The sequence below is a fragment of the Fusarium pseudograminearum genome, chromosome 3, assembly GCF_000303195.2.
Source record: "Fusarium pseudograminearum CS3096 chromosome 3, whole genome shotgun sequence".
Taxonomy (NCBI): domain Eukaryota; kingdom Fungi; phylum Ascomycota; class Sordariomycetes; order Hypocreales; family Nectriaceae; genus Fusarium; species Fusarium pseudograminearum.
In genome coordinates this window covers 1,024,353-1,039,020 of record NC_031953.1, presented here as the reverse complement: position 1 = coordinate 1,039,020, position 14,668 = coordinate 1,024,353, and the positions used below count along the sequence as shown (strand labels likewise).

The 14,668-nt window shown below is 48.8% G+C and overlaps 5 protein-coding genes across 5 annotated transcripts, besides 1 other annotated feature; 1 reads left to right on the top strand and 4 right to left on the bottom strand.

Moving 5' to 3' along the window:
* Window positions 1-1,285: 1,285 nt before the first annotated feature.
* Window positions 1,286-2,732, bottom strand: FPSE_04958 (uncharacterized protein; the record flags this gene model as incomplete). The annotated part of the gene is made up of 3 exons (XM_009258076.1): window positions 1,286-1,627; window positions 1,678-2,143; window positions 2,200-2,732. 3 exons carry the CDS (start codon window positions 2,730-2,732, stop codon window positions 1,286-1,288), a joined length of 1,341 nt encoding a protein of 446 aa, XP_009256351.1.
* An 877-nt stretch (window positions 2,733-3,609) lies between these two features.
* Window positions 3,610-6,649, bottom strand: FPSE_04957 (uncharacterized protein; the record flags this gene model as incomplete). The annotated part of the gene is made up of 3 exons (XM_009258075.1): window positions 3,610-3,684; window positions 3,733-6,389; window positions 6,469-6,649. 3 exons carry the CDS (start codon window positions 6,647-6,649, stop codon window positions 3,610-3,612), a joined length of 2,913 nt encoding a protein of 970 aa, XP_009256350.1.
* Window positions 6,650-10,197: 3,548 nt separating this feature from the next.
* FPSE_04956 (uncharacterized protein) lies at window positions 10,198-11,214 on the bottom strand (the record flags this gene model as incomplete). The annotated part of the gene is made up of 3 exons (XM_009258074.1): window positions 10,198-10,422; window positions 10,473-11,100; window positions 11,186-11,214. 3 exons carry the CDS (start codon window positions 11,212-11,214, stop codon window positions 10,198-10,200), a joined length of 882 nt encoding a protein of 293 aa, XP_009256349.1.
* Window positions 11,215-12,086: 872 nt separating this feature from the next.
* Window positions 12,087-12,173: a repeat region.
* A 114-nt stretch (window positions 12,174-12,287) lies between these two features.
* FPSE_04955 (uncharacterized protein) lies at window positions 12,288-12,638 on the top strand (the record flags this gene model as incomplete). The annotated part of the gene is made up of 1 exon (XM_009258073.1): window positions 12,288-12,638. The coding sequence occupies one exon, from the start codon at window positions 12,288-12,290 to the stop codon at window positions 12,636-12,638; it is 351 nt and encodes a 116-aa protein (XP_009256348.1).
* A 331-nt stretch (window positions 12,639-12,969) lies between these two features.
* On the bottom strand, window positions 12,970-14,340 carry FPSE_04954 (uncharacterized protein; the record flags this gene model as incomplete). The annotated part of the gene is made up of 2 exons (XM_009258072.1): window positions 12,970-14,048; window positions 14,097-14,340. The coding sequence occupies 2 exons, from the start codon at window positions 14,338-14,340 to the stop codon at window positions 12,970-12,972; spliced, it is 1,323 nt and encodes a 440-aa protein (XP_009256347.1).
* Between the last annotated feature and the right edge of the window lie 328 nt (window positions 14,341-14,668).

The window sequence follows — 14,668 nt, the reverse complement described above, 5'->3', positions numbered from 1 at the left end:
CCAAAGTAGAGTTTCAATTATCAAGTTGATCACTCCATCGCGTCACACAATTATTTGTCACGGAGCACAAGTTTGATCCTGAAATCCGGTACGGCGCCGCTTACATTTGGACAGTCACAGACTCGCCCATCATGACAGGCACTCATGCGCCCAGCCATCTCAACTCAACGGCCCGAATAGGGGTGGTCTTTGTTGGAGCCTCGCTGTCCTAATCCAATCCAAACCCAAGCCCGTGACCAACCTGGGGTTCGGTTTTAGCCTGCTCCGGTCTGGGGTGCCGCCTCGAGACGCCTGTCAACCTGCGGGGAAATCTAATGGTGTGGTGCGTCTTGTCCAAAATAAGGTAAACGGCTAGCAAGGTTGTTCGATGGATCTTCCGGCTAATATCGAGACTCGCGTCAACTCAACGGGAGCAGAATGCGGCACTGGTAGCCATGATACCCAGATGCTTAGGAAATCGATAAATATATGCCAGAGAGGCAGACAATACATTCATAACAAGAAAAGATAATCATGTTATGACTTTAATAAGATGACTACTTGAGCTTCAAGCACACGGGGAACTACCACAACTCCTCCGCTAGAACCAAGCGTTGATAAGGAATTGTATTCTTCCCATCACCAACATTTTCAGGGTCTTGACATCCCGGCTATCATCACCCTGAGCCTTGTCCCCAGAATGCAAGTCGATCTTCGAGATTAAGAGGGCGCCCACAATCCCTTTTGGGACACCCGGAAGGGTCGATGCCCTATTCCCCTCTGGAAGAACTGAACCCACATGAGTCGTTCATGGTCTAGGGCTGATAGAGCATCCCAGTGCTTCATCCCATATGCCCCTCCAAAACCGCTGCAAGATACAAACAGCCACCAATGCACCATGCCTCGCATTATCCCCTGCATCATGGTACGATCGACTGCACTTGGGATGACTGGCTGCCAATAAAGAGTGCAATCTATTCTGTTCAGACAAACTAAACAGAGTGTCCCTGGCACTGCAACCCAATCCCTCTTCGGACCAGAGAGCCGTAAATCCGAAACAATATTAAGCCACTCGATATTGAAACTGGCTGCATAGAGAGAAGTCCTTGACATTTCGCGGCTGTCTTTTTCAACAAAGGATGCTGTTAGCGGATAGGGCTACGTCATGGAAGCCTCTTGCAGGCTTGTTTTCAACATCATGACTTGAACGAAAGGACATGTCCGGATGAGAAACCACCGAAATGACGTAGGACAGCACTCAATGGTGGACGAAACCACGCCTGTTTGACGATACGAAGCTCCCAGATCATTCATAGAAGATCACGGCGGTAACTTCGCCTTCCACCTCTGCATAGGCAACAAAGTCGCCAATCATTCCTGTTTTGACATCCCTCTCGAGAATAACGACACGGCTGTCGTGCTGTAGTGCAACTGCAACTAACGTGCCGGCCTTGTTGATAGTAAAATGCCGAGGGAATCTGCCGCCGCATGCGATGTCTTGTTGCAAAACCAGATGCCCAGTCTCGCCGTCAATCCTGAAACTGACAAGCGAGTCTGAAGTTATACCGGTGGTGTTGCCACTGTTAAAATTGGGAGCTTGGAGGGTGTTCTCATTTCGGGATGAGATGAGAATATACTCTCGATCTGGCTACACGCAGCTGTTAGGATCATGATCTTTGAAATCCGGTGCTCACTTACAGATACGGCAATTTCAGCAGCAGCAGCACCTTCGGGGATATCCTTTCCTTTGCCATGGATACCGCTGCTCCACACTTCTTTGAATACGATGAAACCCCCGCCATATACGACTTCATATCCAACTACGGTGTTGGCCAATTCGGTGACAAGATACATGAACGTCTTTGTCTCTTTCACTACAAAGGTCACATGTCGAGGTCCACTCCCAGGAGCGACAACCAAAGGATCAAGCTTGCTCAATGCCAAGCTGTCATCCTCATCAACACCGTAGACATGGATTAAATCCGCGCCTAGATCTGGAACAAGAAGGAACCGTTTAGTCGGGTCGAGAACTGCAGCGTGAGGATGAGACGCTTCCTGTCTCGATGGATCAGAACCTGGCTTCGGAAGGCCGTATTCCTGGATCTGCACCGAGGTAATATTGGCCGGGTTGCGAATGTCCCAAGTAGTGAATGCTGAACCGCCGCTTAGATATAGTTAGTCTCTTGATGCAATACCACATTGGAAAGGGGAAATGCATACTAGTGCGCGACGGCCAACCCATAGTCCCATTGTCCATAGGCAACAGCACTCACGGGGCCGAGTGCCGTGGACAGCTTGGTCAAAGGGGTCAAAGTGCCGTTCTCATTCGTTGTGAAAGATGCCAACGACCCATTCTTTCCATCTTTAATCCCTTCATCAGTGCAGTAGAGTACGCCGTTCATCCAATCAAGTGTGAGCCACGATGGACTTCCACCACATCCATCCGTCGTCGCCAACGTTTCAAGTTTGACGGGTGCATCCCGATACGCGGCAAGCGAAAGGTTCAACGTCGTGACGAGTCCACTGTAAGAGGCAACATACAGCAACCCACTCGGGTCGTGAGCATGTGATACCGGGTCAAGTATATCGTGATTGTGGCTCCAGTGGGCTCCTTTCTTATAGTACGTCTCATACGCGCAGTGAAGTAGCACCACCGTAAGAGGCACGCCGAGGAGCAGCGTTGAGACTAGCAACGTAGTGCTGTTGTCCCTAAAGGGATTCTTATTAGGTTTCCGATGGTCCAGGAGTTTCATGGTGATGGTAAGTTCCGTAGGTTTTGATGTCAAATGTTTCGGGGGTGCGATCTGCAGTTGCTTGTATGGGGGAAAGCTGAAAGCTGACGCAGCTCAAACGCACTGGCCGCGAGCTGACTATCAGGGGTCGCGAATGAACAAGACTACCGAGATGTAACAGTCTAGCAGACGTTTATCTCGCTAAAGGGTTGATAATATCAATTCGTGAACAAAACAGCGTAGGAACAGAGATTGATGCGGAGTCGAGATTTGATATTCGTTGTGGTTGTCGGCAATTGATCAACATAGCCTTGCGCTAGGTAAGGAACGGGTGTGTGTGTGTGGCTTCGATGGCACTATAACTGACGCCTTTCGTATCGGTGTCACCGGTTGGTTCTATTGCCACTAGTTAATAGGTTTTAGGTTTGATTGTTAATGCACTTGCGTTATCGTTTGTTTCATAGATTGTTTCATGGTATGTAGGCTCGTGGGTTGATAAAATGGCATCATGTACAGGTTAGAGTGCATGCGATAGAACAAGAAGCATCTGAGCTGTTTGATACAGAAGGAAATAATTTAAATATGTTCTAAACTGGAAGAAACTATGCTATTGAACTCATCTACTGTATCTTAGCTGCCAGCTTCCAATTTCCCAAGGCCGGTTAGACAGTAGGTAACCAACATCACCAACACATGATATAGCTGACTGTCCGTTTTTGGATAATTAATTGCTCTACTCTCAATTTCAATCAATTCGAACTTCAATTTTATATGTAGGGTAAGTTTTAATAGTTACAGCCACCCTTAGTATCCTGCCTCAACTGTGGTATCATACTCCAATGTTTTATCATCACCATCATCACCGCCGCAAGAACTCCAAATTTCCGTATATCCCACATCAAGCCTTCTCGGAAGGAAAGTCTTGAAGTGCGGGTGTAGTTGTTCCTCTCGATAGAGACATGCTGTAGGGTGCCTAAAAGCTATCAGTATATAATACCTTGATCGTCAATTTTGAACATACCAGAACTTCCTTAGCGTTGCAGACTCTCCACGCAAGCTTACGGACGCTTCCATCCGCGGCGACGACAGGTGGAGCAAACTCGATACCGAACATTTCTCGAATAGCATAGACAATCCTCTTGGCATATTTCGTGTCACGTTCGACGTGTCCGCCAAAAGGCTCTTCAGGCTGGTTGGGTGCAATATCTGGGTCGCGGTCTAGGCAGTTTTGGACAACGGGAAGAAGAGCAGCCTCGACAGCTTGCTCATACAAGCCCTTGGCACCAAGATCAACATCCTCCTCGTCAAACTTGCTGATTCGGATTTCAAAAGGCTCAGAAATTGCCATAGCATGATGATGACCGTTGTGGTGATATCGAAACTCAAAGACGCCTTGTGTCCACCATAATTTGTCACCTTCAAAAATGACTTCACCTTCAACCAGGTCGGCCTCCGTTGAATCAGTAGCTGAGACTGGGTGCTCGTCAACCAGAATACTGACATCGGCCGTCAAAGAATCATAAGAACCAGAATTCGTAGGCGCCCATCGGCCAAGAGAAGAAACCTCGGTGGTCTCTCTTGAACGATTGTCGGTAACCATGTAAAGACCAATCCAATCCTTCTTACTGTGGTTGGTTGGGGCTCTCCACTTGACACGAAGAGGTGCACCGTACTCGAAAGCCATGGTACGGACAGGCTTAGGGAACCGACCTGTCAAGCTCTCTTTTCCAGTGTACTTCTCCACGATGGGTACATGTGTTGTCTGCATACCATTCACGGACAGGGAATAAAGTTTCGGGTCGTAGCCTTCCAAGTCTGGTGTAATTCTTGTAATTGTGAGTCGCGCGGGGGCCATGTTGAAAAGAGCTGAAGTGTCTCTAACAATGGTTTTGACGCCTGATGCAAACTTGGGCCGAGCGGTATCGAGGAAGTCTTCCACGAATTGACTTGTATCATCCAAAACCTTGTCGACGCTTTCTTGCCAACCCTTGACATGAGGGGGCAATGACTTCTTGATGAATTTGGTGAGACCAGCTTCTTGACGGAGGCCACGTCCATAGATCTTTTGCATATGAGGTCGCTCGATGTATGAGATGTAGAAAACCGTCAGAATCTGTGTGACCAGTGCCATGAGGAAGATGGATCGACTCCAAGTGATGAGTGCAGCACCCCATACACCAGCTGTGCCGAAGAATCGATCAGGGTTGTTCAGGAAGCGATAGATGGACTTGTACGTCAACTTGGCCTGATGATCAAAGAAGAAATCACCACAGAACCATCCAAATTCTCCAAGGGAATCATAAACACTGAATGCGGTCCACAATTGGAGAGCGACGAGACTGGCACCCAGGACGTGCTTGAGCATAACCAGGCCGTACGCCCAGTCTTCAGGAGGCGAGTACATCTTCCAGCACGCGGCGACAAATGCGGTATTACACATGATCATGCTGATATGATGTAGGCCCTTCCACTGGCGCCACGCTTCACCAGCACTCTCGCCAAATTTAAGGAAATGTCGAGTCCACATTTTGTTCTTGGATTGCTGGTCGAGGATAAGGCCCAGTCCAAGGTGGTACCATACGCGCCATGCTAAAGCATGGAAGACAAAAGCCGCCTGCCAAGCGGCGGTTGAGGGCGTTGCCAGAGTAAGAGTGGCTACGTAGAACGGCATAACGATAACGGCAAAGTCAGGAACCCGGAACAAATCGAGGTTACTTAGACCAACAAGGTTGTGGACCTGGCCAGGCTCATCCTTTTGGGAGGGTTTGAGTGTTTGTTGGTCGAATGCACCTTCAATCGATCTGGTATCAGCGGGTATAGCATCAATTTGACTGCCGGACACGGTTCGCTTGCGTGGAGGAGGAGGGTTGTACGTCTTCTCGATGTGAGGGTTCTCAACAATCACAAGGAAAGCAAATTGGGCCAGGTGCGCAAGGATCGAGATGAAGAGAACCTCGTAGCTGGCTGCCATCATGGAGATGCCGTAGTATCCGGCGTAACCGATTGAGTACATGGGATGGGGAGCCATTTCGAAAACACCATCGAAAGTCAAGTCTTGATCGATGAGGTAGAAAAAGTCTCCCCAGTACCAGGCAAAGTCCTTCACGACACGGTGGGCATCCAATTTCACCCAAAGGTTGAAGCCAATGAGACTGATGCCAACAGCCCAGCGGGAGAAACCGATCAGAGGATTCTCGCCTTCAGGAGTATGACCACAGACCATGGCAAACAAGCAGTAGGACACAAAATCACACATGAGGATCAAATCAACAACCCTTCGAAAGACCAGCCAAGTGTTGTACTCGAGGGGGGCCTTTTCGAATTCATAGTCTTCGGTAATCTTTGTCTCCAGCTCGGTCTTGAGGAGTTTGTAGAGCCATGGCCGGGGGTTCTTGCCAGTTGATGGATGCTCGAAGAGTTTCCAGCGTTTAGCCCAGGTGACAAGACGACGATGGTTCGACTGGATTTGGAGGAGTACACCAATACCAATATTGTAGCAAGCCCGCCAGAACAGGAAGACAATAGCAAAGACAGTGCGCTTGGATCCAGATGGCAGGAAATAAGCAGCTAGAATATGAAGACCCAGAATTGCCAAGACAATAGCATCAGAAAGATTCTTGGGTTGGCGAGGATCCAAAAGCTGAGAAACCATATCATGGGTTGTGGGTACAATAAAGACTGCAGCATGTGACAGTCAGCCAAAGACGCACCAGAGCAACACACCACCAAATTAACCATAATTCGGGGGTTCACATACCTGTACCGTCTGGTGTGCGACCATAAGTCTTGCTGGAATTTTCAGACGAGTTTATTGTTTCTGATGGCTCAAGGTCATGGCTTTGTTGTGCTTGAGTTTCTTGCTGCGCAGTAGAATCAACCCCAGATTGCCGTTGTCGCAACCCAGGGCTGGTGTCTGGCACATCGGCAGCAGTACTCATGACTGGTGACGATGCAGCAGGTAGAGTGTTTCAGTGACTGTGTGTATTCCCGATATTGTTGTAACAAAAAGTAGGTTTAGTTTCAAGGGAAGAAATAATAAAGGTTTAGTTTGAGTAAAAGATGAGGAGATGGGAATGAGAGGGCTTGTAGCAATAACACCCGGCTGTTGGGTTAGGATGGGACGGGGGAAGCTTGAAACGACGTCAGGGCTGCTCCACTGCCACTGGCTAGACTGTCCGAACGGGGTCACCTGGTTAAGGCGTTTGCGAGCTGCTTGGTCCCTGGCTTGAGCTAACTAGGACCTGGTCTGGAGCTGTGGCAGCTCCATAAATTGAAGACGGAGGGAGAATTAACAGGGAAGGTTAGAGCATGCAGAACAGTACAGCGTAGTAGTCTGTATGCACGAGGTTGTAGTGTGATGATTGGTGCGAGCTTTTAATGCGATTGTTTGTATTGTACGAGGTGCTGCTGTTCTCGGTGTTGTTTCATCGGATGGATTGCGTGCTTTAGCGAAGAGGAATGGTGAGAAGAGGGAAGACAATTTATAGCGGAAGATGCCATCAGACCAGACTACTAAGGTACTAAGAGTGAGTACCTGCCCGCCCACCTCGAGGATGGGACCTGTCGTGACACCTATTGAAACGTGCACCTTCCTTATAGTATGAGCAGAATATGTATTCACCAGAACCACTCACGAGCCTGGTCTTTTACAGTGAGGTTTGAACGGGGCGATGGTCTTACACGGGCGGCAACAGCGCTAAACCCACTGTGATAACCAGAAGCGGGGGCTCCATTTGACCTGGCCTTCCATCGTCTTCCCCCACCTGGACAGGACAGAACTGAACTCATGAGAATCATCGAGTTCCCTGGAATATCTGTTGATCAGTGAATTGCAGCAGTGTCTGGTTGCAGTAACTGTAATCACTGCAGCCAGGATATCGGATTATAAACTCTATTCTGTCACAGCTTACCTATTCAAAAAAGTGCATAGGTCTCTACCGCCGACTCTACCCGCTATGGCCGCTGCAATTGCCGCTCTGCAACGAACAAGAATGGGTCTGCATCCGGCGACCGGCGCCGTTATGGAGGACATGTCCCGATAGGTACTACGGGCCAAACCCCACCCCGTAGTGGGGGCTTCGGAAGCGAGCTCGACATCTTTGGTGGCATTTGATCAATCATTGCTAGACCTTGGGTTACCTCTCTCATTTCTTTAGCTCGGGCTGTCCTCCAGTAGGCGTGGCAGGTATAACAAAGACCCTTGTCTTTTACCAGCGTGGGGTAGAATCACATGCAAATCTCACATTAAAGTAGAGGAATAGAGAAACACCCCAGGCAATTTCTCCCAACAAAATGGAAAATCAGAGCCTTTCTAGGGTGGTAAATGTGTTGCAAGGGGCTATAGCAATAGTGTGCTCAAGCGTTTTTGATTGACAAAAACACTGAAACGTACACAGGCTGAGTGGCATGTGAATAGATCCAAGGCGAAGAGGCAGACACGAGAGAGAACTCGGGCTCTTTTTCCAAGTCGCGAAGCGACCGTCGTCATAAATACGAAAGGAAAAAAAAGGAGAAATAAACGATGGAGTTAGAGAATAAACATAAAGCTAGAGTTCGAAAGAAATTAAAGAAATATGAGTTGGGCTGGCGACGCTTGATTATCGCTTCTCTAGTGCAGACACTTCCATGGCTTCTCTAACGATAGAATATTTTAAGCAATCTCAGTACATAACCAATTTCAAAAGTGTATTCAGGCGATAACAGACGCACAATTGATAGTCAATCTAATAAGCATGTTTCCCAGACCATCAAAGCTCAACAGAGCAATAAGTTCCAAACATTCTCTCACTTGGGCACGAGACCGTCACCCAGAATCGGAAATATCTCCATGCAAGCATCAAACATTCACCATATCCCTGCGGTATTCAGGATCTCGAATCACACATCCCCTTGTTCTCAAAGCTAGTGGATTCGATTCTGTTGAGATACGGAAGAAGCCAATCGTCACTATTATCGTGGCCTTTTTTTGGCAGTTCCCTATAAAGGCAACCCGAAAGAGCCGCTTGTCTTTATACGCGAGAGAGTTATATCCCGCAATGCTTGCTTGCTCGACCCATGCGACTAAGCTAACCCTCGCTTCTGTGAAAGGCCAGAGTAAGAACCGGGTAATATGGAAGAAACCACTTTTGATCTTTGCATTTCTATTGAGTTCGAATTGCAAGGGCTGTCTTTGTTGGTAGGATGGCTTTGCATGAAAGTCGGCCCTCGTACTCTTGCCTGTCATAAGGGACGATTAATGAGACTCTAGTTCTGGAAATTTTGGACCGTCTGCTAGGTGTCAACATCCTGTCAATGTTCGATATTGAATTCGGTAGTCGATCTTTGTAAGTACTGCTCATTTCTCCTGAGAAAATGTGATGTGACCGAGTGCAATCGGGTTAGCAAGTAAAGTGTCACTCAGATGCATGCAAGAGAGTCTGCATGTATGATTCGAATGTCGCTATATTCAAATGGTCCATGTCATCAGCAATGTCTCAAAGGTTAATGTTGAGCTTCTGTAATAACTGATATGAGCATCTCTTATTTTCTTCACTTAAATGAAATGACTCGCCAGCCAATGTCTGGAAGGCAACTCTTAATCTGTGCGACCTTTACTGGGCAAGCTCTTTTGCCTGACAATAGAATGTAAAGCTGATCTTTACATATTTCTGACCACTCTAAATGTGATCCGAACTTATTGATGTTTAGACAGGTCCTTGGCTATTGTGAGGATCGGGAGTTGGTCTCCTTGTTGGAACAAGACCGTTACTGTCTAAAAGGTAGTCTTCCACTAGATCCTTCAATGACGAACTAACCAGGGGACTATATGTACTGTATATACTGTTGCACTTCTAGGACATTGCTGATAGGCTCATATCTCTTTTCGGATTGACTATGAGATGCCCAATATGTACTGTCTAGTGGGTAGCAGGAGAGTTGGCCTCCTAAGTCTTGGGGTATAGAAATAAGTAGTCTAAGAATCATAGTCTAAGTGGCATAAGCTGCCCTAATAATTTCATCTCTTATACTCATACCAGTCAAGTTTTCTAATATCCTAAGGTTTATATAATCATCCGAGGTGCTAGACGTGCTAGTAAAGACATGCCACTTCCTCGCAACCTGCAGCCCCAAAGTCCTTCTCTGCAAAGTTAAAGCACAGGCAGACAGCAAATGAGTCTTGCCCCTTGCCAGCCTCCCAAGTATATGCTGGTGTCACACTCGACACAACAACTTTTTCGACAATTTATACCCCTTACTCAGCCTGCGTGGCGGCTCTGTCTTTGTTCAACAAGTACTGGTTTAACTACCGTACCAAGGAAGTCATCTCCACTCATACATCTCCAGAAATATGCAATCACCTTTCCCGTTTCAAACCGCACATATCCTAAAGGTTTCATTGAATCATGAGGTTGAAGGTTTTCTTTTCCTCAACCACGAATGCATTACCATGTGTTCCCCCTAGCTAAACAACGCACACAAGATCGAAACAGCAGCAACATCCACCTTTTTACTGAGCCTTCTTGGCAAACTCCACCCGGAGAATGAGATGCTTGAAACCAAATCCGTCCATCTTCGCACAAGCCTTGACGGCGTCGCCTCGGTCCGCAAAGCTGATAAAGGCGAAACCCTTGGCCATGCCAGTCTCTCTGTCCTTGGCCAAGAACACTCGGGTGACACGACCGAAACGCTCGAACATATCCCGCAGCTCTCCCTCCTCGGCCATCTCGGAAACCTAGTGTCTGTCAGTACTGTAAACCATAAGAGTATCATGACGCCACTCACGTTGGTGACACGCAGTGTAGCAAAGTCGTCCCTCTCGCCAAACTTGGATCCCATTCTCTCGCCAGCAGTTCCGTTGCCACGCAGGGCAGGGGGAACATATGATCCCTTCTTGGCACCGGCAGCCGCGGCGGCTGAAGGCTCGTCTCCCATACCAGCAGCGACATCGGCAGCACCGCTCTCTCCAATGGGCGCCATGGTGTCCTTGTAAGGACATCGGGCAGTGAAATGCTGACCGTTGCAAATACGACACTTGACCTGCTTGTCCTTGAGCTGGTCCTTCATGTTCTGGGTAGCAGTGTCGGCGGTATCGTCCTTCTCGGCCTTTCGCCAGTTGACGCTTGGCCGGAAGATGATGTTCTCACCGACAGAGGTGGTGTCGGGAGCAGGGCCTGCGGGATCCTTTGCGCTGAGGCCGAACTTGGGCCAGGTTTTTCGGTCGGCGACGCGGGGGTTTACGGTCTCGGTGTGGGTAATGAATCGGACGCGGCGAACGGTCTTGACCTTGCGGCCGTCGTCATCGTAGCGGAATGTGATGATGGTCTTTGTTCCATCCTTATTGGCGATGGTCTGAGGCTCAGGGAGGTCGGTGGAGGTCTCCTCGACGTCGTCGTCGTCGGCCCAGTCGTGCCTTTTTTTGATGGTGGGGTTAGTCAGAGTATCGATAGAATACCCCAGTCGGAGCACAAGCAAAAGCGCTGAGCGGGCGGACTCACTTGGGCTGGTTCGCAACTGCGGCAGCCATGATGAATCGAGCGTATCCGTGCGACTTTTTGAGTTATAGGGGTGTAGGTCTCGCGGTAAGGTCGGGATGCGTCGTCGTGGCTCGTCGAGGCGTCACTTCGTGATCGTGGGGTTTCTTAGTGATGGTTGAATTTATTGCACTTTTTCGTGGTGCGGCGTTTGAGCACCGGTGGGGCAGCAAAGCCAAGCCACATCTTTGGAAAACTACCAAAGAACAAGATCACATGATGCGCACTGCCACAGGGCCAACTTATTCCGCTCCGGTCTCGAAGTGTCGTGAAAGTAGGTAAAGTTTACTAGGTGTCAGTTACGTTACTTTGTTCAATCTCATGCTAATGAGGTTTTTGATGACGGTACATTTCCCATGGAACATGCCATTATTAGAATCGGCAACTACCAGTGGGTAGACGGGAAATCGGCATCAAGGGACACGTCGGAATTGAAAACGACACGGAAATATGTGGCGCAGTCGAACCATATTGCGAGCGACATGACATCTCACATTGAGTTTGTTTCATAGCAGCAATTTGTGAAGTTAGTAAGCAATCATCATTCGTAAAAGTGAAGCATCATTCAGAATGTGGGAATCGCTGATACAAACCTGTGACTCGGCAAGGACCCTTGAAGTTCCTCCGTGTTGGGAGATGAAGATGCTAGCTGCAGCATGGGTGCCAAGTGACAGGGCGCTGAACCATCTAGAGCCAAGCGTGGCGCAGCCTACGACGCACCCAATAGCGTCCGCGTAATCCCGCAACGCGGTCTTGTGGCGTGCAGCAATGGCCATGTGAGAGGGAGCTTGCGGCCAGCTCAGGATGGAGACGCCGTGGAAACACTTTTACTTTGGGGGAGCTTGGCTTGCATTCGTAACGTTGTTCGTTTCTTCCTTCCCTTCCGTCCCTTTTATTCTCATCCCATCTTATTTATTCATATTCTCTCCTTCCTCTTTCCATTTCTTCTCTTTGCACACTTTCTATCAGCGACTGATATCTCCTCGTACCTGACGATCTATCTTTTGCGCGACTCCAAGATCCACCTCCTATCCACTGCCGCATAGCGCTTCACTCAACCACTACAATGGCTTTCAAGCAAGACGCACCTCCTCCGGCTTACGGCCCTCCTCCAGGTGCTCCTCAACCCACATATGGCGGTTACCAGCAAGATCCATACCAGCAGGGCGGCGCGCCCCCTCCTCAAGGCTACTACCAGCAAGCTCCTCCTCAGATGGGCTACCCTCAACAACAACAAGGACCCTTTCCCGCCGGCCAAGGCCCTTATCCTCCTCAGCAGGGTCCCTACGGCCAGCCTCCCCCTCAGGGTTACTATCCCCACGATGATCAAAGAGGAAACGGTGGTGGTGGCGGCGGTCTCATGACCGGTCTTCTTGCTGGTCTCGCATGTTGTTGTTGTTTGGACTGCCTCTTCTAAGCGTCAATCTGGCCTACTACTCGATATCACCGCCGCCAATAAACGGATCTACAAAATACGAAATGTTGGAGGATTCGACTTCTCTCCAGCAAGCAAGGGAATGACCTGCGACGAGCGCGTGGCGCATCAGGCAATGGGAATGGTTTCCTGTTTTCATGGCGTTGGGGTTTCTTATTTCAGACATCTTATTCTGCGTTAAGTGTTTCTTTGTTTGCTCGATACCTAGAATACGATAATCACATAATGTTCCGTTCTCAGAATGCATGTAAAATTGCACGAGGTGATGACTTTTGAGATGTGTATTGACATTGACTGATATTGTGATACGATACTATGTTGCGGCAAAGAGTGTCTCAAACTCATCCCTGACTTTTGCGACACAGTCATTTGAGTAAATCTTCTTTTGCACATCCGGTGATGTCCATTTGTCTGGAACCGAGCCACTGAGCTTGTGCTCTTTGAACATCCTATCTCTCTCCTCCTTTGCCTTTCCTTCGCCGAGATGCAGAGTTCGGCCAGACAAGTAGGCCATTTCGACGAGACTCGACGTCCACTCCTTTCGAGATTGTTCATACACCTTGAGACACTTGGCAATAGTCTCGGGCTGTGTATCGGGGGCAAGGCAGAGAACTTCTGCAATGGTCGAACCGTCTTCAATGGCCATGGCTGCTCCTTGACTGAGATGCGGGAGCGTCGGGTGGCATGCATCACCTAGCAGGGCGACAGCTCCGTGTGTCCATGTTGGCAGCGGCTTGTACATCCTCAGTCGCCACTCGCAGACTTCGCCTTCAGGGACGAGATTGAGCATCTTCTGCACAAGAGGACAGAAAGTATCAAAGACCTTGAGCATGACCTCCTTGGAACCCTTGGTAGTGTACGTTATAGACGGAGCGCCAGCAAAGTTCTCATCTGGATGGGCGGTTGATAAGTTATAGATGGACTTGTCGGCGATGGAGTAGGCAATAATGTGTCGCTTCTCTCCTACCCACCGCACAACCTCGTCGCTGTCGATGAGAGCTAGGAGCTCGGGATCATGAGCCATGTCTTCCCTGTTGAGCATGATGCGGTAGGCAGCCTGACCAGTCTCGGCTTCCTCAGGCGTGGTGTCTACCTGCTGTAGAATTTGAGAGCGCGTGACACTCTTGATGCCATCTGCACCTAGAAGAATGTCGGCTTGGCTTGTGTAGGGCTCTCCATCTCTGGGCTTGAGCTTGAAGGATACCCGAGGTGAGAATGTTTCAACCTCGACCAAGCTCGTCGAGAAGTGAAAGTTGATGCTGTCTTGTTTCTTACACGCCTCGTACATGTGGCCAGCCAGGGATGATCTGTGACCGCAGAGGTGCGAATAACCATATTGGCCCTTTAGGTCTGGCATATCAACATGGGCGAGTTCTTCATTGGTTGATCCCTCTGAGTTATGTTAGTAAATGTTATAAGATATTCGGCATAGAAACTCACGTCGAATACTGCTGCCAGCAACACGAGTTGCCTCTTTCTCAATAGTGTCCCAACATCCTAATCTATCGAGGATTCTTCCCACGTTAGGAGGCATTTGAATACCGGCTCCGACAAAACCAAGATTACTGGCTGTCTCATATACGTCGATATGCTTGAAGCCCCGTTTGGCGAGGGCGAGGGCAGCTCCTAGGCCACCCATGCCAGCGCCCATGATGGCGATATGTAGGTCTTTGATGTAGGTCATGATGGCAGGACTAAGTCGGTGATTTTTTCTGGGGATAGACTTGGCATTGAGAGAGTTCACGGTGGTTTATATAACGGTTGTTCCTTTATCCGATCTGGTTTAAGTTGTAGCTATCCCGAATGTAAATGCCGGGATGCGGGGGACCGGAAGTACATCTCTGAATGGAGTTCTTGAACTCTGTAAACTACCGGCAGAAGCCTTTTTTGTAAATAGAGGATTACATATCACAGATAGTTTTACTAATGTTTTTCTAGTTAATTTCCTATTTTGGTATGTGTCTGGCTCCTATATCGGCGGATGTGGTTATGTGTTACTCGTCACGTACTAT